General features: G+C 43.7%; 1 protein-coding gene across 1 annotated transcript in view; it reads right to left on the reverse strand.

Moving 5' to 3' along the window:
- SNAPC1 (small nuclear RNA activating complex polypeptide 1) overlaps positions 1–26995 on the reverse strand; it is a 149425-nt gene extending 122430 nt beyond the window's left edge. The window contains exons 1-2 of the mRNA XM_078660332.1: positions 26508–26995; positions 3621–3780 (exon numbers count right to left, since the gene is read on the reverse strand). Of these exons, the coding sequence (XP_078516458.1) occupies positions 3621–3780; positions 26508–26707 (360 nt within the window). The 5' untranslated portion in view covers positions 26708–26995. The remainder of the gene's footprint in view (positions 1–3620; positions 3781–26507) is intronic.
- Positions 26996–27927: the final 932 nt, after the last annotated feature.

Here is a 27927-nt window from a genome sequence, read left to right on the forward strand (position 1 = left end):
TGCGCTCTACAAGTGCCTTTATTATTATTATTACTGTCTTTTGAGAAGCCAAGGATTTGAGGGACATTTAGTCTGAACACCCTTGTCATTCACTGACAGGCTCTGTGAGAAACTCACACTGCCTGCAGGCTGCACTTCAGGTCCCTCAGTTGTAGCCAGTAATGAACAGTCACACACAACCTGACCTCACCCAGACACTTAGTGGTGACTGTTCATAGTACGCGCTAAACAAGACTGTTAAATAAAAACCAAAAATTACAGAAATACAACATCAGGGACAAAAACAAATATGCTTTGGGGAGGCATGTCTGATGGAATCAAATATGAAATGTAAAAAGCATTGCATCACAGACAGGGGTTATCTAAATGGGTTTAAGAGTTGATGTTGAGAAACTGAATAGAGTTTTGTCTGTAGTGAAGGACATGAAGAAAAAGGACAGTAAGGAACCGATTTCGAAGTCAATCTTTAATTCCTACTGGGTCTGAGCAATGGCAGGACAGGACACCCTGTTTAAATTCCTGGCACTTACCAATAATCCTAAAGAGTGGATGGACCCTGGCTTCTGGATGAGGGGGGATTTGGGCAGAGTCACAATCTCAGTAGCAGGGTGAAGTTGGGTATGTAAATGCCTCTCCTCTGAAGATGGGAGGCTCCAATAGTCGAATGTAGATAGGCTCTTGCAGGGCTGATCGGCTGGAGCAGATTCACCCTTGCGAGAATGCCTTAGTCCAGTGTTTCTGCCGGTCCTGGAGAACTGAAGGCTGCAGCTGGTTCACACTGCAGCTGGTTCACACAGCAGCAGGGTAGCACTATTAGATAAACTGTGTACACTTGTGTCTGGGACGGATCCTGCAGTACTGTTATCATGAGCTGGGTGGGCAATTCCTTTGCTGCCGTGATAGTAAAAGAAGGGAGATCCCAGATAAACTGTAGTCGAGAATATAATTTCCCTTCCCGCCACATCATGGTTTCGTTTTTGATTGAGGACGCAACACTTCAAGACGGTCAGGACGATGAGGAAATTAACATACGCACATGGTTCTAACTTTGTGTGCATACTCATATGCACTATCACTTATGGAAGAGAAAATAGCTGGAACAACAGGATGGACTTCTGTGAGCTCTTATGAAAACCAGTGGCCGAGGACTAGGCCCAGCTTGCCCATGTCAAAGGATGGACCTGCCTCTCCATTATGGACATTACCCAAAAGTAACACCCCTCTGCTCAATTTCTTCGATCATTGAAATATATAATCTACTTGAGAACCCGTACGGAATATTACATACTTTCTTTTTTTAGGCTGTGTATGTCATACAAAACTGATCTAGTGCCAATAGGATGAGCATTGCAGCAGGAGCTTCTTAACTAAGAGGCCTGTGTGTTTGTGGGGGCGAGGAGAGTTGAGGGAATTGGGGAATGGGTGTAGTCTGCCTGAGAAGGCATTACGGAAAACAAAAGATGGAGGGGACATGTTATGGAACAGCGCACTATGTAACTGGTTTACATTGCATTAGGCACAGGTGCGCAATTGCATGCATGATAATTACACATTTACAAACAGGGTGAAAATCCCAGAATCACAGTTTCTAGAAGTCGCAAGGATGCCATGATTTGGTGAGCTTAGCTTAGGTCTCCAGCTTTTAAAGTAAGCAACTCCGCATTAAATGAGATGTGAAGAGTGCTCTTGGTAAAGATTTGTGAAGATTGCTCTGTTAGGATGGTCAGTTCCAAAACATATTTGCTTAGTGTTTTTGTTTATTGCGTTTACTCCTTTCATTGTTTATGAAGATAAAGAATAGGGACCGAAGACCTACACGCAAGTGTAATCTGTGCCCTCTAGCAAGTTACAAAAGATTTCTTCTACTGAAGACTGAATTACAGTCGTTACAGTGAGCTCAAGCGCAAGTTTATTTGTGAATCAGAAGCCGCTTCTCAGATGAAGACACCAGCTTTCATAACTGTAGTGTAGACCATAGTCTTTCCCTGTACTTGGAAGCAGAGTGAAAAAATCATTTTCATGTGGTGTGATCCATCAACTAGAAACTACTTAGGGAAACTAAAGTATCATTCTTAAATGCTCATAGAGATACCGTAGCAAAACATTAATGAAGGGCACGTGCACTAAGTGATTTCCACCAACGCCTCTGCGGCAATGGTTTCCGGGGACCCTACTGGGCAGACTCCTAGACTGCTCCACCACACAGCCGCTGCTCAACCTGTCCCACTTTGTCATTCTCTAGCAAAGTTTTGGCAAAGGGAGATGGTTTCACCTATTAGAACTACTGGCTTTTCCACTCATTTTAGCAATGCTGTGCAGCATTGTGGCTGCTGTGCAGCATGGCAATTAATTAAAAAGTTGGTGATGTGGCAACCTACTAAATGTCCTGGGTGTCTATACTTTTTATTTACTGATCCGAAAATGTATTTGTAAATTTTAAATTGCTCAAAAAAATTGAAAGGGTGACAGGGTTGGAGGAGTGTTGGTTCAGTAACATGATGGGTGGGGGGAGAAACAACAGAAGCGGAAGACAGCAACATGGCCCGCGGAGAAGCATATATAGGGGAGAGAGTACAACCAGGGTGTAGTTGGGGGGAGAGAAGCACATGGGCGAGAAAGTAACGTGGAGGGGGGACAAAAGCACATATGGGCAAGTTCTGGAAAACGCATGTACTCTCATGGAGAGCTTAAACAAAAAAAACAAAGCAGTTCCCTAAAAGCATGCAACGGAAGCACAAAAGCTGGCCAATCAAAAAGATGCTGAAGACGCAATGTTCCACCGGAGGGCCAATCATAAGATTAACAAGCTGCAACATGAATAAGAAGCAGGCGAATGGGAGTGACAGTAAGGCCAACTAATGGTAAGCAATAGGCAGGCTGCAAGCCCCTGTGTTTTATTGGTTAGCCCAAAATAGGTCTTGCAGAACTAGACAGCTTTTGCTGTCCGATAGGCTTGACCTAACAAGGGGGAAATGGAAAGATAAACGCTGGAATAATGGCAAAGACCTATACAGTCATTACTGGCCCCGAGCCACTCTGTTTTGTTCAGTGGTGCTCTCAGCATTGCAATGTTCTCATATTAAGGTGAGGTAAACTACTAGCACTCAAGAAATCATCACTTTACTAATGAAGGTATTGAGCATTCAGAGCAATAAGCATTTACAGCTATTGAAAAACAGGTTTTTCCATTATGTGTCTCATTGCCTAAAATATTCTCTATAAGCAAATATGCAATTCTGTGGCTTTTTTCACATAATTATGGGCTTGCCATGTAATCCATCCTCTGCTGCATAATCTGCCGATTTTTACAAACACCATTAGTTTCTAGCTCAAACGTTAGTAAAAACGTAGGGAAGTGTTCATGCACAGTAGAAGACCCTTCTCAAAGTCTAACTTACTATCTTTCAGTTGCTTATTTCTGTATTTGGTTGTTAAAGTGGTACTATTAAGGCGAGATCTTTCTCCAGACAATATTACCATATAGTTATATTATGAAAAAATGTGCTGCATGATTTGTATTTTCTTGACATATAATTTAGTCAACCCTGCCACATACTTTAGTGCTCCCCTGCCGTATGATTTTAGTGGCCCTGTCCGTCAGACCCCATAAAAAATCTTACCTTTTGTTTCGGCTCGCAAACCTGCGTGTTATAGAGGCTGTAAAGAAGATACAAAGCGCCAACTCGAATCTGGAAGGTGTAAGGTGGATAGAAGTACTGTGAGGCTGTAGCTAAGGCTTCCCTGGTGAATTTGTTCAGCTCCAGCTTTCCCAATTTGCCACTAGATAAACAGGATGAAAAGCAAAGACGGGTCACCGAAAGTATACCACAAGGTTCTTGACACGAGCAGGGGTAATACATAAACTTAGAAAGCGAAATGCATGGGGCCTACATTTTTAGGATTTCCTAGAAACACTTGCTACTTTAGAGGATGTTAAGAATTTAACATTTTGCATGTACCCCATATCGCCGGCATAACAACCACATCAACGCTGTATAAGCATAGATGCAAAGGATTAAGGCCCTCGTTAAACACCGGCAGGAGGTCACAGAAAGGGAGTGTCTGTATTTGTTCTTGGGTGAAGAAACAATCCACAGCCCTGGGATGGGGGCAGCAAGGGACAAAAATGCGAACAAATGGGCAAAGAACCAAAAACCATTGCAAACAGAATGCCCTGTAAGGCCAGGGCGCAAATGAAGCCTTGTTATAGGGACAAGACAGGAAGTAGGAATAAAGGATCTGGAAATAACAAGTAGCTGTGGTCTAATGTTAAGAAAGCAGACACCTTTGATTGGTGTGGTGAACCTTTATGGGAAACATCATTAACAACGAAGGCAGTACTACGCGTAACGTTTACAACGAGGCACTTACCACGTAAACGTCTTTCCAACGCGTATGCCTTCAACGATCGTATTTACCACGAAAAAAAAAAACGAAGGATTAAATAGGGGGGTTGGGGGGGGTCTCCCCCCCCCATAAAAAAACGATCCCGCCGTGCCGAAAAAAACAGTGTCATAAGAGAGGAAGCGGAATAAACTTCCGCTTCCTCTTTATGACGTAAGAACGACGTGGCAAAGAAGATGAGGGGAAAACGAATTCCGTGGTAACGCATGCGTGGAAAAGGCATGCGTTGCTACGTATTTCGTGGTAACGACATATAACCAACCTTTATAAAGCAGGCTGCCATTGACAAGCTAAAAAGTGATATTTTTGCATAAAACGTATTTGCGTACATTAAGTGATTGAGATTTTGGAACGTACACTTTAAGAAGATAATCTAAATAAATAACAAATGAAAGAAAGGTACTACATCAACTGTTGTTAGACAAGTGAGTGCCAGGGTTCCGGGGAAACTGGAGGCAAATGACAAATTGGGAACCGATAAAATTATTTGAGACTGCTAGGGGCTTTTTTAGTATGGGTTTTCTGGCCTGTTTCTAAAGTCATTGAAGATGTCTCATAGTGATAGGTTGATAAATTGTTACCACACACTACAGACTAGAATAAAGTTCCTTTTCATAACTCTGATTGGATTGCGTCATTATGATAGAATGTAGGATTATATCTTTGACTATCTTTGTTAGGTGTTCTTGTTAACAGGTAGATGGCTGACCCGGCTTTCTTGAAAAGGGGAGGCAGTGCTAAATATTGGGAGTGTAAGATTGCTGTGTTTACAGATTCCTCAAGGTAGGAGATATGGCGGAAAAAATGTTTCAGAAATCCTGCAAAAATGCTGCAATTTTATTTAGACTAGGCAGGATAATCATATCGTCTTTTCTGGTGGCTTTAGGACCAATACCTCTCTAGTGCATATGTTTGAAGACATTTTTTTCCATTGATTAGAGATGTTTCCTTTTGACAAGAAAATCAGACATAAAAATCTATGGTTCTGTAATGTGGGAACTTTTCCAGAGCAATTCATCAAAATGAAGGGAAGAGGAATTATGGTCCGTTCAGTTCCCCTGAATCAATACTGAGGCAATCAAATGGGAAAGGACACTGGTATCTACTATAACCATTGGTTATTCTTGACAACCCTCATAAACGCTTAGAGTGTTACGTTGCGGTGTATCTTTTTGTCCGCCCCTTCTTTTGCGTTATGGCATAGTCATCGGGTTGTCAAAAGACGTGCTGTATGCCTGCCTCACCCGAGGCAACCTCTGGTAAGAGTAGAAGTGTCCAGGGATTTTAGGACAGCAGCTGAACAAATGTAACTGGAGCAGTCACGAGGGATATTAAAAGTCAGTGTCTCACCAAACTGAATTTTATTAAAAAAGGTGGGCACTGATTGTTAAAACTTGTAAGTATATTTTATAATCGAGTTACCAGATTATAATATCTTTCTCAAAAATGGTCGACATGTTTCAGCTCACCTGGGCCCAGCCGGGTCTATGGAGCTTTCGTCAGGACAAAACAGGGGGATATGGTACTCACACAACTTGTGCAGTATTCTGGTAATTTGTAGAACTCTCAAAATTATATTCCTGCATTGTGGGAACAAAAGTGAGAATCGAGAAACATACTGCACATTTTGAACAGTAAGGATTGCATATTGCACGTGGACAGACAGTAATATTAAGTCATTTATCTTATCAAGCAATCAATAGAATCAAAAGGTGCTTGTGAAGTGTGCGTCACACTATGCACACAGGAGCATAAAAAACTGGGAGAGGAGAGAAAGGCAGTTAAAGTCTAAACATTAAGTGAACATCGAACTAAGTAGCGGAAAAAATTCATTTTATGTGTGTAACGATGTCTCGGGTGGTTTTGTACATCGTGCTGTATTGGTATTGCCTAGTCACTAGATGTTGTAAATATAGGATACTTGTTATTAAAAATACATGGAGTATACATATACGTTCTCAAAGTTTATTCAATGACCTCTCAATCTAGTTGGATAAAAGTATGTTATTAAGGAAGCTCCCAAACAAATAGATTCCGTTACGCTGAGGAAAACAGAATAATTAAATACCTTCGTATTTGATGAGGTTCTCTTCCTCAGGGTGCGAAGAGTCGCATAAGGATAGTGTTTCTATCTAGAACAAAAAACACAGTTGTGGTCTTGGTTTAAATACCTGTTGTTTTTGGGAGTATCACTAAACGGCAACCGGACTTCCAAAACGCCGTTCTTACCCTCGTGTAGGAGTCGTTGGCTCCTTGTGCTGACTCTGCCCCTGGTAACCGAGGGTGCACTTCCTGCCTCAATATGAACTCTTATTTAGACATAGAAAAGGGGTTCTGGATGTTTTGAGAAAATACCACCAAAATGGTGTTTTTAAAGGGGAAGTTACTACATCTCACCTTGAGGTAAGGTATTGTGACCAAAACAAGGTAAAAACTTTGAAAAAACTTTGAAAAAACAGAGGGTGTGTCTATTGGTGGATTTAATAGAACTGGTGCCACGGAATATTTTCGTTCAACCCTGATATATGGGTTTTAAGACGATTAACCCATCTTTGTTCTTTTTCGAACAATCTCTGTTCTGCATTATTCTCTTTATCATGTAGCGTTTCTAAAACGGTCCAACTGAGGTCATCACAAGTATGGCCAGCTTCAACGAAATGCGCACAGAGCTTGGTAGTGTTTCTCTTCAATCTCACATTGCTCCTGTGTTCTCCTATCCGGATTTTAATCTTTCGGCATGTCATTCCCACGTATTGTTTTTTGCAAGGGCATGTCACTAAGTATATTACGTGGGTAGAATTACAGTTCGTATGCTGTCTCTGTGACCAGGTTAATTCATTCGTGAGTTGTAGTGTTTTTGTCATTTTTGTAAATTTGCACACTCCACATGTGCCACAAGGATAGTGACCCGTGACTGGGGTCATAGTTGTATCTCTGATAATGGTTTTAGTGGACCTTTTTTTTGGGCGTGTATGTACAAGTGTGTCTCGGAGATTCTTGGTCCTTCTGTTGGCAAATCTGGGTTTTGGCCAGTTTAAGCTGCCAGATGTAATGATCTGCCAATGTCTTCTTATTAGTTTTTGTACTTCATAAGTGGCAGGGCAGAAAGTGGTGACACAGGTAACTAGATCTTTAATCGGTTCCTTAGGGTGGCTTTGAAGAAGGCAATCACGGGGTTGGTTGGACGCTCTCTTTTTGCACTTGGAAATTACTCGAGGAGTGTAATCTCTTGCTTGCAGTTTTTTGCAAAGAATTGTGGCTTGATTTTTATAGTCAATATTCTTACTGCAATTTCGTTTGTGTCGTAGGAACTGGCTGTATGGGAGATTGTCTCTTAATGGTCGTGGATGGTAGCTCAGATATGACAAGAGGCTGTTCTTGGCTGTTGGTTTTGTGTACGTTTTCGTTTCTAATTTGCCATTCTCACAGAAAATTGTCAAATCCAAAAAATCAATAAATTGGTTACTGGCAGTGGAGGTGAATTTCAGCCATTGGTCTTGGTTGTTAAGCCATTCCATGAAAGTCGCTAGGTCCTTGTTGGTGTCCCAAATCAGTAGGACGTCGTCGATATAGCGCTTCCAGTATAATATACTGGAAACGAATGGGTTGTCATCGTGTAGGACGAATTTCTGTTCAAATTGGCTGACATACAGTCCTGCTACCGACGGAGCAAAGGAACTGCCCATGGAAGTTCCATGGCACTGCAGAAAGAGTTGACCGTTAAACTCGAAATAAATTTATTTTAATGCCAATCGACAACACTCAAGAATAAAATGTCGAGGAGTCTGGTGGAACCATTCTTCCTGGAAGAGTAAATCTTCCAACATTTGCAATGTGTCGTCTTGTGGCAAGCTGGTATACAGCGACTCGACATCCAATCCTACTAGGACCATCGTGTTAGGATCGAAGGTTCTATCGGCTATTTGTATCAGAAGGTCTCGAGTGTCTTTTAGATATGTCGGGGTTTTTTGGACTAGCGGTTTCAGATATTCATCCGCGAATTTGGAAAGAGGTTCCAAAAGAGACCCGATACCCGAAACTATCGGGCGTCCTGGTGGCGGGAACTTGTTTTTGTGGGTTTTTGGCAGGGAGTAGAAGAAAGGGACTTTAGGTACTCTTGGTGTCATAAAGTCTGCTTCTTTTTTGGAAATCCATCCACGTACTTCAGCTTCGTGTCCAAAAACCCACAAAAACAAGTTCCCGCCACCAGGACGCCCGATAGTTTCGGGTATCGGGTCTCTTTTGGAACCTCTTTCCAAATTCGCGGATGAATATCTGAAACCGCTAGTCCAAAAAACCCCGACATATCTAAAAGACACTCGAGACCTTCTGATACAAATAGCCGATAGAACCTTCGATCCTAACACGATGGTCCTAGTAGGATTGGATGTCGAGTCGCTGTATACCAGCTTGCCACAAGACGACGCATTGCAAATGTTGGAAGATTTACTCTTCCAGGAAGAATGGTTCCACCAGACTCCGACATTTTATTCTTGAGTGTTGTCGATTGGCATTAAAAGAAAATTATTTCGAGTTTAACGGTCAACTCTTTCTGCAGTGCCATGGAACTTCCATGGGCAGTTCCTTTGCTCCGTCGGTAGCAGGACTGTATGTCAGCCAATTTGAACAGAAATTCGTCCTACACGATGACAACCCATTCGTTTCCAGTATATTATACTGGAAGCACTATATCGACGACGTCCTACTGATTTGGGACACCAACAAGGACCTAGCGACTTTCATGGAATGGCTTAACAACCAAGACCAATGGCTGAAATTCACCTCCACTGCCAGTAACCAATTTATTGATTTTATGGATTTGACAATTTTCTGTGAGAATGGCAAATTAGAAACGAAAACGTACACAAAACCAACAGCCAAGAACAGCCTCTTGTCATATCTGAGCTACCATCCACGACCATTAAGAGACAATCTCCCATACAGCCAGTTCCTACGACACAAACGAAATTGCAGTAAGAATATTGACTATAAAAATCAAGCCACAATTCTTTGCAAAAAACTGCAAGCAAGAGATTACACTCCTCGAGTAATTTCCAAGTGCAAAAAGAGAGCGTCCAACCAACCCCGTGATTGCCTTCTTCAAAGCCACCCTAAGGAACCGATTAAAGATCTAGTTACCTGTGTCACCACTTTCTGCCCTGCCACTTATGAAGTACAAAAACTAATAAGAAGACATTGGCAGATCATTACATCTGGCAGCTTAAACTGGCCAAAACCCAGATTTGCCAACAGAAGGACCAAGAATCTCCGAGACACACTTGTACATACACGCCCAAAAAAAAGGTCCACTAAAACCATTATCAGAGATACAACTATGACCCCAGTCACGGGTCACTATCCTTGTGGCACATGTGGAGTGTGCAAATTTACAAAAACGACAAAAACACTACAACTCACAAATGAATTAACCTGGTCACAGAGACAGCATACGAACTGTAATTCTACCCACGTAATATACTTAGTGACATGCCCTTGCAAAAAACAATACGTGGGAATGACATGCCGAAAGATTAAAATCCGGATAGGAGAACACAGGAGCAATGTGAGATTGAAGAGAAACACTACCAAGCTCTGTGCGCATTTCGTTGAAGCTGGCCATACTTGTGATGACCTCAGTTGGACCGTTTTAGAAACGCTACATGATAAAGAGAATAATGCAGAACAGAGATTGTTCGAAAAAGAACAAAGATGGGTTAATCGTCTTAAAACCCATATATCAGGGATGAACGAAAATATTCCGTGGCACCAGTTCTATTAAATCCACCAATAGACACACCCTCTGTTTTTTCAAAGTTTTTACATTGTTTTGGTCACAATACCTTACCTCAAGGTGAGATGTAGTAACTTCCCCTTTAAAAACTCCATTTTGGTGGTATTTTCTCAAAACATCCAGAACCCCTTTTCTATGTCTAAATAAGAGTTCATATTGAGGCAGGAAGTGCACCCTCGGGTACCAGGGGCAGAGTCAGAACAAGGAGCCAACGACTCCTACACGAGGGTAAGAACGGCGTTTTGGAAGTCCGGTTGCCGTTTAGTGATACTCCCGAAAACAACAGGTATTTAAACCAAGACCACAACTGTGTTTTTTGTTCTAGATAGAAACACTATCCTTATGCGACTCTTCGCACCCTGAGGAAGAGAACCTCATCAAATACGAAGGTATTTAATTATTCTGTTTTCCTCAGCGTAACGGAATCTATTTGTTTGGGAGCTTCCTTAATAACATACTTTTATCCAACTAGATTGAGAGGTCATTGAATAAACTTTGAGAACGTATATGTATACTCCATGTATTTTTAATAACAAGTATCCTATATTTACAACATCTAGTGACTAGGCAATACCAATACAGCACGATGTACAAAACCACCCGAGACATCGTTACACACATAAAATGAATTTTTTCCGCTACTTAGTTCGATGTTCACTTAATGTTTAGACTTTAACTGCCTTTCTCTCCTCTCCCAGTTTTTTATGCTCCTGTGTGCATAGTGTGACGCACACTTCACAAGCACCTTTTGATTCTATTGATTGCTTGATAAGATAAATGACTTAATATTACTGTCTGTCCACGTGCAATATGCAATCCTTACTGTTCAAAATGTGCAGTATGTTTCTCGATTCTCACTTTTGTTCCCACAATGCAGGAATATAATTTTGAGAGTTCTACAAATTACCAGAATACTGCACAAGTTGTGTGAGTACCATATCCCCCTGTTTTGTCCTGACGAAAGCTCCATAGACCCGGCTGGGCCCAGGTGAGCTGAAACATGTCGACCATTTTTGAGAAAGATATTATAATCTGGTAACTCGATTATAAAATATACTTACAAGTTTTAACAATCAGTGCCCACCTTTTTTAATAAAATTCAGTTTGGTGAGACACTGACTTTTAATATCCCTCGTGACTGCTCCAGTTACATTTGTTCAGCTGCTGTCCTAAAATCCCTGGACACTTCTACTCTTACCAGAGGTTGCCTCGGGTGAGGCAGGCATACAGCACGTCTTTTGACAACCCGATGACTATGCCATAACGCAAAAGAAGGGGCGGACAAAAAGATACACCGCAACGTAACACTCTAAGCGTTTATGAGGGTTGTCAAGAATAACCAATGGTTATAGTAGATACCAGTGTCCTTTCCCATTTGATTGCCTCAGTATTGATTCAGGGGAACTGAACGGACCATAATTCCTCTTCCCTCCATTTTGATGAATTACTTTAAGCAGCGTGCAGCTGCGGGATTACTACACCCATGCTAAATCCTGGTAGCATTGAGGTGTTTCGTACTGGGAGCTAAAAACAGTGAAGATCGAGAACAATAGCGGACTAAGCTTCACTGGTAGTGATATCGACGAAATTCTAGCGGCACAACCTCTATTACAAAACACAGATTTAACAGAAGCTATCGCCCAGACAGATGAATGGGAAACTTTAACGACAAAAAAGAGGGAACAGATTCGAACTGCAATACATGGAATCATCATGACCGAGTATCTAAGATCCAAATCGGCACCTAGAGGCCTGTGGGTGTCCAATGCACCGAGAATTTTTTTACATGATCTAGCTTTTCGCCGAGACTGGTCATCCATATCTTGGAAGTGCACGTTAGACTATTTGGTACTCATAGTCAAAACAGCAAGAAGACTATCAGAGGCCCTACTTGTAGAGATACAAACATGCGAAAATGAATTGAAAAGAAATATCAATCCTCAGATCTACAAGAAACGACTTGATGAAATTGTCAAGGAAATGGATGAGACTCATGAGTTCTTGATGCAAAACAAACTTCAAAAATTGGCAAAGGATCTAAAAAAGTTCCGCCAAGAGAAGATGCACCCCTATTCAAAAGAGGACTATACAGTAACGGACAATGCTTCTGATGCCGAGTCAACAGGATGGTCCTCCGATGGCTCTGATGGTAACTCAGAACACTCAATGACAAGAAGGGGATATAACAACTCCAGATTTCGGGGTCCAAGACGAGGTAACAGAAACAACAGATCAAATAGATGGCAAAGACCACCTTTCTTTCAAGGGAATCCCATGCCTTTCTTCCAACCATTCATGCCGCCATTTGGTGGTTGGATGAATCCTTACCATCCAGGCACAGAACAACAGCCTCAAATGAGTAACCAACTGATGGCAACCCCTAACACTTCGCATCAACCACAACAGCCTTTTTTAGGAAGAGGCCAAAACCAAACAAGAGGCAAAAAGAAAAACTTGACATGGCAGGATCATCTTCCAAACGTACAGACCCGCAGCATGCCGTCGGCGCAGACAGATTCGAACAAGAAAACTCACTGATAGTGAATCTTAGCGATGTTGTTCTAACTGTTGAACAATCAAATGTCCTCAACAGAGGCCTAGGTTTTGTACCTACTCCTCCGCTGGACCCCTTTAAACTTAAATGTGAATTGTCAGAGTTCTGTAGGACCTTAAAACTAAAAGCTTTCTTTGATGGAACAACTCAAATCAAAGATGGAGATACAACCCTGAGAAGGAAATCTAAATTCTTACCATCAAGCAATACAGTTCCAGTAGAGATATTAACCTTCGAACAGGCGATCCTGAAAGGTATTGACAATTTAGATAACAATAAAAAACCATTTCAAAATCTAAATAACAAGGAACAAAAAGCACTTGCGGAACTTAGAGACAATGACAATATAGTCATAAAACCAGCAGACAAGGGGGGAGGGGTTGTAATCTTGACTAAAGATGGGTAAAATCAACAATGCTTGTCACTACTATCGGATGATAAGTTTTACAAGCGTTTAGACTCAGATCCAACAGAAGGACTTACCAATACCATCGCCATTATGATACACGAAGCTGAAGTACATGGATGGATTTCCAAAAAAGAAGCAGACTTTATGACACCAAGAGTACCTAAAGTCCCTTTCTTCTACTCCCTGCCAAAAACCCACAAAAACAAGTTCCCGCCACCAGGACGCCCGATAGTTTCGGGTATCGGGTCTCTTTTGGAACCTCTTTCCAAATTCGCGGATGAATATCTGAAACCGCTAGTCCAAAAAACCCCGACATATCTAAAAGACACTCGAGACCTTCTGATACAAATAGCCGATAGAACCTTCGATCCTAACACGATGGTCCTAGTAGGATTGGATGTCGAGTCGCTGTATACCAGCTTGCCACAAGACGACACATTGCAAATGTTGGAAGATTTACTCTTCCAGGAAGAATGGTTCCACCAGACTCCTCGACATTTTATTCTTGAGTGTTGTCGATTGGCATTAAAAGAAAATTATTTCGAGTTTAACGGTCAACTCTTTCTGCAGTGCCATGGAACTTCCATGGGCAGTTCCTTTGCTCCGTCGGTAGCAGGACTGTATGTCAGCCAATTTGAACAGAAATTCGTCCTACACGATGACAACCCATTCGTTTCCAGTATATTATACTGGAAGCGCTATATCGACGACGTCCTACTGATTTGGGACACCAACAAGGACCTAGCGACTTTCATGGAATGGCTTAACAACCAAGACCAATGGCTGAAATTAAAGTAAAGTAAAGTAAAAGTCCACATTTGTAAAGCGCACAATCACCCGTAAGGGTCTCTAGGCGCTGGGGGGCCGTCGGGAAGATTAAGCGAGCTATTGCCCAGAGTCACATGGTGCTGGGCTAACCTGCCGCCGGAGCCGGGGATCGAACCGTGGTCCCCAGATTCCAGCGTCAGTCGCCCTGGCCGCGGCGCCACACCTCTTCCTAAATTCACCTCCACTGCCAGTAACCAATTTATTGATTTTTTGGATTTGACAATTTTCTGTGAGAATGGCAAATTAGAAACGAAAACGTACACAAAACCAACAGCCAAGAACAGCCTCTTGTCATATCTGAGCTACCATCCACGACCATTAAGAGACAATCTCCCATACAGCCAGTTCCTACGACACAAACAAAATTGCAGTAAGAATATTGACTATAAAAATCAAGCCACAATTCTTTGCAAAAAACTGCAAGCAAGAGATTACACTCCTCGAGTAATTTCCAAGTGCAAAAAGAGAGCGTCCAACCAACCCCGTGATTGCCTTCTTCAAAGCCACCCTAAGGAACCGATTAAAGATCTAGTTACCTGTGTCACCACTTTCTGCCCTGCCACTTATGAAGTACAAAAACTAATCAGACCCCCCAGGATATAGCGGCATGGATTAGCAAATTTAGCGGCACAAAAATGGAAATTTAGCGGCACAAATATGGAAATTTAGCGGCAATTTTGCGGCATTTTATTTGGCCATTTTTCCTACAACAAACAGATATCTTCTTTTTTTAGTTATTTAACAACATGAAGCTATGTATATTTGGTTTATTTACAATGTAGACACTTTGTTTCCCTCGAAAAGCAAAAGACTGCCAGTCAGCAGCCCAGGGCAGCAAAACAGCATCACAGGCGTCCCGCGTTGCGTGCGGCAAGGCGGTGCTTTATATCGCGGTTTCAGTGCCTCCCCAATGCAGCAGCTGTGCCCAATTCAGTGGTGGTGCACCCTAGGATGTGCATCTGTCATAGCTCCCTGCTGCCTTCACGGGTCTCGGTTCCAGCGCACATCCCCGCAGTGCATGCACCTCCACGCCCACTCTACACTGCACAGCTCTCGTTTCCAGAATAGGGTGGCCAACATGGCATTGGTGCAAATTCAAGACGGTAAGGTTAAAAATTCAGGACAGAGGGTCAAAATTCAGGACAAAATGTGAATAAATGTACTTTTTCCAGACACTTCATAGGAAGTTGCGCGATAGTATAGGGTGTCGGAGAGCAACACAGACTGCAGGGGAGGAAAATGCATGTGGGAGACACCAGAAGCGCATGCACTCTCCTGGAGTGATTAACACAAAAGAAAAAAGTTGTGGCTGAAAGAAAAATAGTGGAAGCAGGGATGCAAGCCAATAAAAGCAATGATAGAAAGGCAATGCTCATTGGGAGGGACAAAGGCATGATTGACAAGCTGGGACAAGAATAAGAAGCGGCAAAATTAGGTAGATAAGAACAATTAACCAAATGTGCGCAATTGGCAGGCTTCAAGCTCCTCTATACTCTTGGTAAGTCACAATATGGGCTGCACGTCTGCTGTTTAGTGGGCCTGAACAAATTATCCTTACCTAACCATAGAAAGACATAGTCAAACACAAGCTACAGGGCACAGTAGTCTAACGTTCAGCATTGTTGCACTTTCTCATTGAGGTGCACTTTCTTTGTGTTATATCTCTCAGAGAACCACAGCACACATGTGGGAACATCGTACCTCTCAGAGTGACTCACAGGCAAAACCACATGTGATGCTAACTACTTTGGCACGCATTCCAGTGGCTTGGACCAATTCAACCATTCTACCTTTCTCTTTTTTTTATGCTTCAGATTGTCTGCCATTTTATCTGCTGTCCTGGTCTTTGCCTCAGACGAGCACTCCTTTACCTTCTCAACTGTTTGCGGGGAACTTCATGAATGATTCACTGCCGCATGAAAATGTACAAACTCGCTTGTGCAAGATTTCTAAATAAACAGGCAGCACTAAATGACACATCTTGCTGAAGTGTGCCGGGGGATCGGGGCATCCGTCTGCACGGCCATGTTCCAGTGTGTTGTTGGCGGTCATTTGATTAATAGTTCTTGACCCTGAGATCAGACTCTTTTTTGTGGTGTGAAGTTCTACTTTCTTGTTCTTTTTTCTGCAGTGTACTTTACCGTAGTGTACTTCGTGTGAGATGCACACAACGTTACACTTGTTTAGCAACTCAAATACAGCAGAATGGGCTTTTTGCATCTTTGATACTTCTGAAACATTGGTCAGGCTCGATCGGAATATGTCTTACCTAAAGATCTTTTTACTCGTCATTTCGTAGTTTCTTGGCACTATATACCTATTCAGACCCCCCCAGGACATAGCGGCATGCATTATCTTTTGTAAAAGTGCTGCGATTTCAACAAAAGTGCCGGTTTCGAGGGCATTTTAGTAAAAATCGCGGCACTTTTAAAAAAGTGCCGATTTCGCGGCAAACCGCGAAATCGCGAAATCCTGGAGGGTCTGACTAATAAGAAGACATTGGCAGATCATTACATCTGGCAGCTTAAACTGGCCAAAACCCAGATTTGCCAACAGAAGGACCAAGAATCTCCGAGACACACTTGTACATACACGCCCAAAAAAAGGTCCACTAAAACCATTATCAGAGATACAACTATGACCCCAGTCACGGGTCATTATCCTTGTGGCACATGTGGAGTGTGCAAATTTACAAAAACGACAAAAACACTACAACTCACGAATGAATTAACCTGGTCACAGAGACAGCATACGAACTGTAATTCTACCCACGTAATATACTTAGTGACATGCCCTTGCAAAAAACAATACGTGGGAATGACATGCCGAAAGATTAAAATCCGGATAGGAGAACACAGGAGCAATGTGAGATTGAAGAGAAACACTACCAAGCTCTGTGCGCATTTCGTTGAAGCTGGCCATACTTGTGATGACCTCAGTTGGACCATTTTAGAAACGCTACATGATAAAGAGAATAATGCAGAACAGAGATTGTTCGAAAAAGAACAAAGATGGGTTAATCGTCTTAAAACCCATATATCAGGGATGAACGAAAATATTCCGTGGCACCAGTTCTATTAAATCCACCAATAGACACACCCTCTGTTTTTTCAAAGTTTTTTCAAAGTTTTACATTGTTTTGGTCACAATACCTTACCTCAAGGTGAGATGTAGTAACTTCCCCTTTAAAAACTCCATTTTGGTGGTATTTTCTCAAAACATCCAGAACCCCTTTTCTATGTCTAAATAAGAGTTCATATTGAGGCAGGAAGTGCACCCTCGGTTACCAGGGGCAGAGTCAGCACAAGGAGCCAACGACTCCTACACGAGGGTAAGAACGGCGTTTTGGAAGTCCGGTTGCCGTTTAGTGATACTCCCGAAAACAACAGGTATTTAAACCAAGACCACAACTGTGTTTTTTGTTCTAGATAGAAACACTATCCTTATGCGACTCTTCGCACCCTGAGGAAGAGAACCTCATCAAATACGAAGGTATTTAATTATTCTGTTTTCCTCAGCGTAACGGAATCTATTTGTTTGGGAGCTTCCTTAATAACATACTTTTAACCAACTAGATTGAGAGGTCATTGAATAAACTTTGAGAACGTATATGTATACTCCATGTATTTTTAACCACTTGGGAGCTAGTAAACAAACCTCCCCAGTGCTGCGCTGTCCATTATCCGGTGCTGAACTGGACGTCCAGCGGTCGCACGCAGCACTGGGGAGGTAGTGCCCGTGACGACCGTTGGCCGACGGCAGCACTTAAGGGGTTAATAACAAGTATCCTATATTTACAACATCTAGTGACTAGGCAATACCAATACAGCACGATGTACAAAACCACCCGAGACATCGTTACACACATAAAATGAATGTTTTCCGCTACTTAGTTCGATGGTCACTTAATGTTTAGACTTTAACTGCCTTTCTCTCCTCTCCCAGTTTTTTATGCTCCTGTGTGCATAGTGTGACGCACACTTCACAAGCACCTTTTGATTCTATTGATTGCTTGATAAGATAAATGACTTAATATTACTGTCTGTCCACGTGCAATATGCAATCCTTACTGTTCAAAATGTGCAGTATGTTTCTCGATTCTCACTTTTGTTCCCACAATGCAGGAATATCATTTTGAGAGTTCTACAAATTACCAGAATACTGCACAAGTTGTGTGAGTACCATATCCCCCTGTTTTGTCCTGACGAATGCTCCATAGACCCGGCTGGGCCCAGGTGAGCTGAAACATGTCGACCATTTTTGAGAAAGATATTATAATCTGGTAACTCGATTATAAAATATACTTACAAGTTTTAACAATCAGTGCCCACCTTTTTTAATAAAATTCAGTTTGGTGAGACACTGACTTTTAATATCCCTCGTGACTGCTCCAGTTACATTTGTTCAGCTGCTGTCCTAAAATCCCTGGACACTTCTACTCTTACCAGAGGTTGCCTCGGGTGAGGCAGGCATACAGCACGTCTTTTGACAACCCGATGACTATGCCATAACGCAAAAGAAGGGGCGGACAAAAAGATACACCGCAACGTAACACTCTAAGCGTTTATGAGGGTTGTCAAGAATAACTTTTCCAGAGCCCCGGGGCAGACAGGGGTAATCGGGCTAAGTCTGTGTCAAATAGTATCATATACCACTGGTATTTTGGGGCGAAACCTTAATACTGACAACTGAGTAAACCCCTTTTTAGCTTTTGACCCTCAGGGTAAGGGAGTCGAGCAGTTAAATGCTTACTTGAGGAGGTGGTATGGGTCAACAAGCCAACCAATATAAGTTACTATTGGAATACCGAGTCCGTGCTTAGACTTTAAAAAGAGTAAGTACTTTACCTAATTCACACACAGCATTATGTATCTGTGCATAACTGGCTCAGAAATAGCAACTACAAAAACGTAGCAGATATTTATAATCACCCTACTGAGATCAAAGCAGGAAGTAACATTGGTTATTTTCGTGTGCCAACCAAGTGAAAATATTTCTTGTGCCACAGTCCTTAATTGGTCTCAGCTTCACCCTGCTTTTATGTAGGTGGGGGGAGGGTCTAAATCCTCCACTATTTTGGCATGTATTTTGGGTAGACCATGTGTTGCAGCCGGGTTTGCATCAGTGACTCTTGGTTTTGCGCCACTCAGCTTACGTTGGGGAATTTCAGACGTGCTTGAGATCCAAACTATCCTCCGACCATGGAAGCACACGGCTTAGTCAATGTAATGCAAATCGAATCAGATGTTTGTTAAGCGCAACTACTCACCCGTAAGGGTCTCAAGGCGGTGGGGGTTCACAGGTTCCAGTCCATCAAGGAGGGGGTCTGTCGAAGAGCCAGGTTTTGAGGTTTCTTGCATAGATGGGGAGCAATGTTATCTGTCTGAGGTGGAGCTGAAGATCGTTCCAGACTTTGGCCGCGCGGAAGGAGAAGGAGCGGCCTCCCAATCTGGTCTTTCTGGTGCAGGGGACGATGGCATAGGAGAGCAAAGCTTTGGGGTGCGTGGAATTTGAGTCGGCTGTTCAGGTATGCTGGTCCGGTGTCGTGTAGGGCGTTGTGAGTGTGGGTTAGCACCTTGAAGGTGACTCTAGCTTCGATTGGGAGCCAGTGGAGTGTGCGCAGGTGCTGGGAGATGTGGCAGTGGCTTGGCAGGTTGAGGACCAGTCCTGCGGTGGCGTTTTGGATGTTCTGCAGCTTGCGGGTGAGGTTTTTGTTTATTCCAGCATAGTGGGCGTTGCCGTAGTCGAGCCTGCTGGCGACCAGGGCGTGAGTGATAGTCTTTCTGTGTTCAAGGGGGATCCATTTGAAGGTCTTACGTAGGAGGCGGAGGGTGTAGATGCAGGAGGACGAGACGGAGTTGATCTGGCAGTCCATTTTGAGCTCAGAGTCCAGGATGAATCCCAGGTTGCGTGCGTGGTCCGTGGGGGTGGGCGGGTTTCCGAGGGCGGGGGGCCACCAGGTGTCGTTCCAGGCATCTGGGTTTGGGCCCATGAGGAGTACTTCTGTTTTGTTGGTGTTTAGTTGTAGGGCAGCTGTTTTTCATCCATTTGGCGACGGCTTCCATGCCTTCTCGAAAGTTGTGTCTGGCGGTGTTGGGTCGTTGGATAGGGAGAGGATGAGTTGGGTGTCATCTGCGTATGACACAATGTTGAGTCTGTAGGTTCCGACGATCAGGGCGAGCGGAGCCATGTAGATGTTGAAGAGCGTAGGGCTGAGGGAGGACCCCTGGTGGACTCCGCAGGTGGTAGGTGTAGGGCCCGAGAGGAAAGGGGGGAGTCTGACCCGCGGCGTTCTGCCGGAGGGGAAGGAACGGATCCAGTCGAGGGCCTTGTCTTGGATCCCTACCTCGTGGAGTCTGCATATTAGGGTGCAGTGAGAGACTGTGTTGAACGCCGCTAAGAGGTCGAGGAGTATGTGGGTTGCAGTTTCTCCTTTGTCCAGTAAGGTACGGTTAATGTTTGTTGCAGCGAGGAGGGCAGTTTCCGTGCTGTGTTTTTTTTCTGAATCCGGATTGGGAGGAGTCGAGGATGTTGTGCTCTTCGATGAATGTGGCGAGTTGGCTGTTGAAGGCTTTCTCTATGACTTTCGCTGGGAACGGGAGCAGGGAGATGGGTCTGTAGTTTTTAAGGTCGGTGGGGTCTGCCAAGGGTTTCTTCAGGAGGGGGTTGATCTCAGTGTTTTCCAGTCGTCAGGGAACGAGGCGGTTGCCAGGGAGCAGTTGATGGTGTGGCAGAGCATGGGTGTGATTGTGTCGGCGGCTCTGTTGAAAATGTGGTGGGGGCAGGGGTCCACGGGGGCCTCAGAGTGGATTGACTTCATCGTCTTCATTGTGTCTTCGGTGGTGAGGGCTGTCCAGTTGTAGATCGCTAGCTTTAGGGTGTCGGGGTGGTTTGTGAGGGTTCAGTGTGTTGGTTGTCTTCGTCAAAGTTGTCGTAGATGCTCTTAATTTTGTGGTGGAAAAAGGTGCTGAGTTTGTCACAGAGGTCTTGTGAGGGAGGGATGTCGGTGGACTCGCTGGTGGGTTGGGCGAACTCCTTCATGATGTTGAAGATTTCTTTGCTGTTGTGTGCATGAGTGGAGATTCTGTCTTCAATCCTTTTTTTCCTCGTTTTTCTGATGAGTTGGTGGCAGCTCTGAAGTTGTTGTGGGCTTTTGTGAATTTGGTGTTCCTCCAGGCCTTTTCGAGGCGGCGGCAAGTGCGTCTGGACTCTCAAAGTTCGGTGGTGAACCATCAAGCTTTCTTGACGTGGGTGGTGTTGTTTTTTTTGAGGGGGCTATGGTGTTGGCGCTGTCGGAGATCCCTCTGTGCAAGGTTCGGGCTGCGGTGTTGGCGTTGTTGTTTTCCACGATGGTTGGGGTGGAGTTGCTGAGTGATGAAGTTAGCTGATCATTGGGGATTCTGGTCCAGTTTCTCCGTGGGAGCAGGTGCTGCTGTCTGTGGATGTGGGTGTTGTGAAGGTGAAGTGGACGCATCGATGGTCAGTCCATTGGAGATTGGTGGTGTGGCTGAAGGCGATGGAGTTTCCTGTTGTGAAGAGGGGGTCGAGGGTATGTCCTGCTTAGTGCGTGGGTTCAGTCACGATCTGGCAGAGTCCAATGTTGTGGAGGTTGTCCAGGAGGGATGTGGTGCTGGGGTCCAGCTGGTTGTCGAGGTGGAAGTTGAGGTCTCCCAGTAGGGTGTAGTTGGTGGATGCGATGGCATGCGGGGAGATGAGGTCCATGATGGGGTTGACGAAAAGTCTGCAAGTCTGCAGGTCCAGGGGGTCGGTAAATGAGGGTTCCTCAGAGGGTGGAGGTAGGGCTGGCCAGTATCTTGAAGTGAAGGTGTTCCATCAGGTTTGTGGGCTCGTCGGGGAGTGTGCTCAGGCGGAGTGTGGATTTGTAGACGATGGAAATTCCTCCTCCTGGGTGGGTGGGGCGGTCCTTCCTGGAGATCCTTGTATCTTTGGGGGATGGCGATGTCCGGTCCCGAGGTGGTGTTGGTCTAGGTTTCGGTAAAGAATGCTACGTCCGGGGTAGTGCTGCCGAGGAGGTCCCAGATTTCGGTGGCATGTTTGTAACAGCACTTCTGAGCCTCAGCCTTGTGAAAGGGTGCAAAATCCTACCGGATGCACAGCAGGTGTGCTCTCTTTGACCCACTTCAACTACGTTACAACCCCTATGTCTCTGAGCCGCATATCACTGGTGCAAGCACACCTCCTATGTCCCTCCTAAGCAGTGGGTCTGTTCGCTCCCTAAAAACAGCTACTACTGGCAGTCTTGATGCAAATTACCAAGGTTCTGTATCTGAAGCTTTCAAGGGGAGTTGGCGTGGAAATACCAACCCAAATGCACAGAGAATTTTTCCTCAAGGGAGATACCAGATTCTTAACAGAGCAATTTGGCACCCAGCCTCTGCCATATAATTATACTAAAGTGGCAGACAGGAGTTGTGTATTCTGGTACTTCCGTTCTGAGACCACTTCTGGGTTGTTTTGACTTCTAGATTATTTGACTCAAATTGGTCCAGCTAAGGTCATTTTTTTTACAAGATGTGTGCAGGAAGATGGGGTGAAGTTGGGGAAAACCAAAACAAGGACACAAAGGCAAGAAGAGTGCTGTGTTAAGAGGCTAGTCTTGTACTTCTCCGAGACTCTATCATTAGCTGACCTAACAAAATTGTACAACTCACAACACCACCCAAACCTATCTGGTCACTGTCTGTTTTGTCTTGTCAGAAACTGAAAGACATTTTCTACTCTTTTGCCCTCATGATAAAAAGCTTAGAAGCATATATTTTGAGGTACCGATAGGCTATAAAATATTCACGGTTTGCAATCTTTAAATACAGGTCATTGCCTCGCTAAAACGCCCTATGGGTCTTTACATTCATTTATGGGGGGATAGAAGAATGTTTGGGGTCATCCGTGATTGTGTCACGTTTATTTATTTTAGGGGAATTATACACTAGATTTACCAAGCCATTGAGTTTCTGTTAATTTTAGTATTAAGATTGTTTTAGCTTGATTTCCTTGAGGCTTTTACTCGTTTTACTGCATTTTCTAAAAATTTTACTATTTTAGGGATTATAAAACTTCCAAAATAAACATGATGAAGACAAACATGATGAAGACAAACATGATGAAGACAAACATGATGACGGTAGGTCTACATCACCAAAGCTTCTATATGTTATGCTGTGTCCCACTACAGAATTTATATTGGAAGTACAAATTCGAAAAAACCCTTATTCCAGTATTACACAGTACATTACTAAAAGGTAAACCTATGTATTGGTTTGTCACTATGAGGAACAACACGCATATAAACCTAGTTTCACATTCTGAATCTTTTGTAAAGTCTTGCTTTTTTAAAATTTTATATTAGATTTCCACTTATCAAACACACAAATACTAGATTTCATTTATTACTCATATTATATCTTTTAATTTCATAACATTAAAAAAAATGTTTCAATTATTTATCTTAAAAACGTATGTTACTGACTTTGGATTACATATCAAATGTAAAAATCCTGCAGTAGAAATAATACTCCTAATGAACATACTATGAGGTTATCTATGCCTGTTGGCAGACAGTAAAGGACATACAAATAAAACATGATAAAGAACTTGTATACGCAGCTAATTATTTCATTCTCCAATATTGATCCTCAAGGGAGGTGTAAAGATGGGGTTGAAACGACTATTTGAAGCCAATTGTAGAATTACGAATATTTAATTGTCATACAAAGCCCACTGGTGGTGAGCAGAAAAACAGCTGCTCCACTTCAAACTACTGTCCTTACATTCTATCCTTAACAAGACGTCAAAGAATGCCGATGCCTAATGCATTCTGAATGCTACGTACACAACAGGAGGGTTATAAGCAGGGCCACTGGAATTATGAGAGTGTGTGGCTGCAGCGGATTTTCACAAAATCATAGGTTTGCTGCATCTGAAACATAATCTTTCATCTGCCGCATAATCTGCAGGTTTTAACAAAAAACATTGTTTATTGCTCAAACGGGTCTAAAGCTACTAAAAATGCAGCAACAAGTGTTACCGTGCGCTGGAAAGCCCTTTCCAAAACTGAACTGGTCACCTTTCTGTTACCTATTGCTATATTTGGGTTATAAACTGATTCAAATGAGGTGCAGCCAACGCCCACACGTGTTACAAAATTTAAAAATGACTAAATTATGAAGCAATACTATTACAAAATGTGTCGCCTTGTGCAGCATAATTTGTCTTTCTTGCTGCATAATTTACCAAAACCTGCTGCATAATTCCAATGGTCCTGGTTATAAGAATTCAGAAATCTATGTAATTCCAGAACCAAGACATCCTCTAGATTTGGTTGCATCTTTTTGAATATCGCATTTGTCTTAACTATCACCTACTTAACTACATGTCTACAGTTGTTAGGATTTCCATTAAAGCTTCCATGTGATATTGCCTTTTAAATTAACTGATTAAACATAACGGACATTAACCAGTTGAGAACTATTCTTCCATCAGATCTCTATAGCATAGGCTATGTTTCTCTTTTTAATAAGATATAGGACCATATGTATCAAACTCTTATTTTGCGATTCTCAAATTGCGATTTTTTGTGAATCGCTATTTGAGAATCGCAAAATTCTATGTATGTAGGATTTGCAAATCATTGGCATCGTACATGACTCATCGCTCACCAAGAACGAACAGGTAAACGCCATCACATCCAGCTGCTTCAACACCCTCCACATCCTCCGCAAGACCTTCAAATGAATCCCCTCCAAGTCAAGGAACACAGTCATCCACGCACTCATCACCAGCAGGTTGGACTGTGGAAACGCACTCTATGCCGGCATCAACAAGTCCCTACTCCGCAATCTCCAGAAAGAACAGACCACCACCGCCAGACTCGTCCTCAGCATCCCCCAGCACGAACACATCAGCTAACACCTACTAAGACTCCACTGGCTCCCCGTGGAGAGAAGAGTCACCTTCAAAATGCTCAATCACGCCTACAAATGCCTACACAACAACGGACCCAAATACCTCAATGACAGAATCAACTTCCACGTAGGCAAAAGAAATCTCCAATCGACCAACCTAGCACTAGCCGAAACCCAGCGCATCCACAGAGCCAGAGCAGGCGGAAGATCCTTCTCTCACATTTCAGCCAAGACCTGGAACGAGCTGTCGGCAGACATCAGACACGCCCCTCCCTGAACACCTTCAGGAAAACCCTCAAGACCTGGCTCTTCGGCTAAACAGATCTGCAGACCCTCCCCTCAGCGCCTTGAGACCCTCACAGGTGAGTAGCGCGCTTACAGTTGCCCTGATTGATTGAAGTGCAAACATTGGATGAATGCTTCTAAACTGTGGAAGTTCAGAAGTTCATGAACTTAACTCCCCTGGTAGCACAAGCTATCAGGAAAAATGTGAAGGTCTTTTATCTGCCAACTGGCAAGCCAAGGTCCACATTTTTTTGCTTCAAGGAATACCATTTTTTCCTTTGATTTGGGTTTTAGCTGGGAGCAGGTGTTAGAAGCAAGAGATCACATGTGAAAACTTGCACTCTGCCTTCCAACTCAGCAGTCTTTCACTGGAAACAAAGATGAACTATGCATGTCACTTCACAATTTGACGAAGAGATACATTGGGATATGAAAGTGTAGTATCTCCTGCATGCATTGAAGTTATGCAGGTTTGTAAGGGACACTATACCCAATTAGAACATTGGAATGTTGGGAGCTCCATTGAAAAAAATTGAGTGCTCTGGGCTTATAATGGCTGGTATAAGACTGGAGCTCCAACATTCCAATGCTTCTTTGTTCACAGCTCTGGCTGTGAACAAAGGCTTCAGGGAACCTGAGGGGATTCCAATCCCCTCACGCTCCCAAAAGGCTTTGTTTTTTTTGTTAGAACATTCTGTCCTCTAGTGACACAATGTTATAGCCCTTCGTAGATGGGCTATACTGCTATTAAAGTCCCTCTCCCTTGTTAAAGGCCCTCGCCTTCGGCTCGGGGCTTTTAACACTGGAGAGGGCCTTTAATAGCCGGTATAGCCCTCTACAGCGGGCTATGAGGCTATATTCATGTAAGCCGATTTCTCAATATTAGAAAAACAGAAAACGGAAGTAAAAACCACCACAGATTCAAATGAATGCCTTGCAGGTTACAGGCAGGCCCATGCAGTACGTTAATAACGCAAAATAGCTATTTTACACTATCTGTAACTTGTGAACTTCAGGGCGCACAAGGATGTCTACATCAAACTAATCTAGCTACTGAGTTACATAACACAAAATACACGCTGTGGCCAGCAGGTACACAAGAGCAGCAGGAACATAGTCCCTCGTATCCTGAGATGTGTGACCAGTTTTACCTCCGGACACTCGCTGGATACACACAGATGTCCCGAATAAGTGCCCTAATTCCTTAAAATGTCCTGAAACGTGGAGGCCGTAGGTGACCAATACAGAACTAGGTTGTGCCACACTGTGCTTTCTGGTTCAATTAAAACAACTAGTGAACGAGGCATCACTTACTAAAATATGGTTGAGAACTTCATATCTCTCCAGAGGGAAGAGAAAACCTCGAATCGCACACTGTCAGTGTCCTGGAACTGGCTTAGCAGGGTCTCGCAGTCTGCCTTCAACCCTGGGGTGTTGGCGGTCAGGTGCTGTGGCAAATGGTAAGTGGAGGTCACTTTTCTTCTCACGGCTTTGCCCACAGCCGAGGGCGGCATGGTCTACCGCGAAATAAGGGAAACAGGTGTGCGCCAAAGACACGAAGTCAATGTGTGAGTAACAAGCCTACACCTAGACTGGAACGCCTCCGACTTCAGCATTGGGTTAACAATGACAGCCCAGAGCAAGTCGTGGGGGCACAAATTAAACCGGCTTTACCCACGACTGTCAACGGCTCCAGTCCTTTGCTTTGATACGTGAAAGACCCCATTCTAAGGGTCCCGTAAGTAAACATGCGAACATGCGCGCCTCCGGGCGAGACGGAAACGCGCAGAGCCGCACATGACTCCGCCCCTCAGCTAACTTCCAGTGATACACAGGCACGAACAATAACCACGCCCCCAAACAAAGAGTCATCCTTTGGAAGCATACTGCGCCTGCGCGTTTTTAGTGAACCTGAACTACACATGCGCTGAGAGCTCTCTGCTTTGTTGTCGAACAGTTTTGTACATGTACATAGGGCGAATCCGGTGGTAAAAAAAATATGCATAGCAGAGGACTGTGGAGCGAAGAATACGTGCAGAGAGGGACATTATGATTAGCAAGTGGTTTGTACCCTATTCTCCGTTTCGGTGTAAAACAGAGCAAAGATGCGAGAAGAATGTTGTTGAGCAGCCTATCACCGTGCTTGTTTCTGGGGTTTTGTTCTGTATCCTGTTCTCTATAATAGGCATTCTTAAAATGTATAATTCCATAGCTGTCAAGGTTTCAGATTTCTATGTGTGACATTTTCACGTTCAGTGTAATTATGAGCACTGTTCCCAATAAGCCGCGCGGCCGCGCGGCCGCGCACTACTGTATCCCCGAGCGCGCAGTGCCATGTGTGGAGCGCGCACAGCCCGTGAGAGTATTCGCACCGCCTTTTGAGGCGTGCCGCGCTAAAAACGGGCATTTGCAGAACTTTTGTTTCCAACCGCAGCATCGAGATCTGCCACGTGTGCTTTTGAATTGGACCTGGAACACCCGCACTGTTTACAGACTTGCTGTATTGTTTCGTGAGTAAAGCGAGGCTGTGGGGGGTGGGGAGATTGAGTTCTGGTATTTAAGTATTCATGTTAATCGCAGCTTGTGAAGGGGGCTGCAATTAACGTGAATACTTAAATAACAGCACCCAATCTCCCCCCGCCCCCTCCCCCGCAGCCTCGCTTTACTTACAAAACAATACAGCAAGTCTGCAAACTAGGAAGATTAACTTGAAAACCACACGCCGTGTTGGCGG

This window comes from Lissotriton helveticus, chromosome 9 (assembly GCF_964261635.1).
Source record: "Lissotriton helveticus chromosome 9, aLisHel1.1, whole genome shotgun sequence".
Taxonomy (NCBI): domain Eukaryota; kingdom Metazoa; phylum Chordata; class Amphibia; order Caudata; family Salamandridae; genus Lissotriton; species Lissotriton helveticus.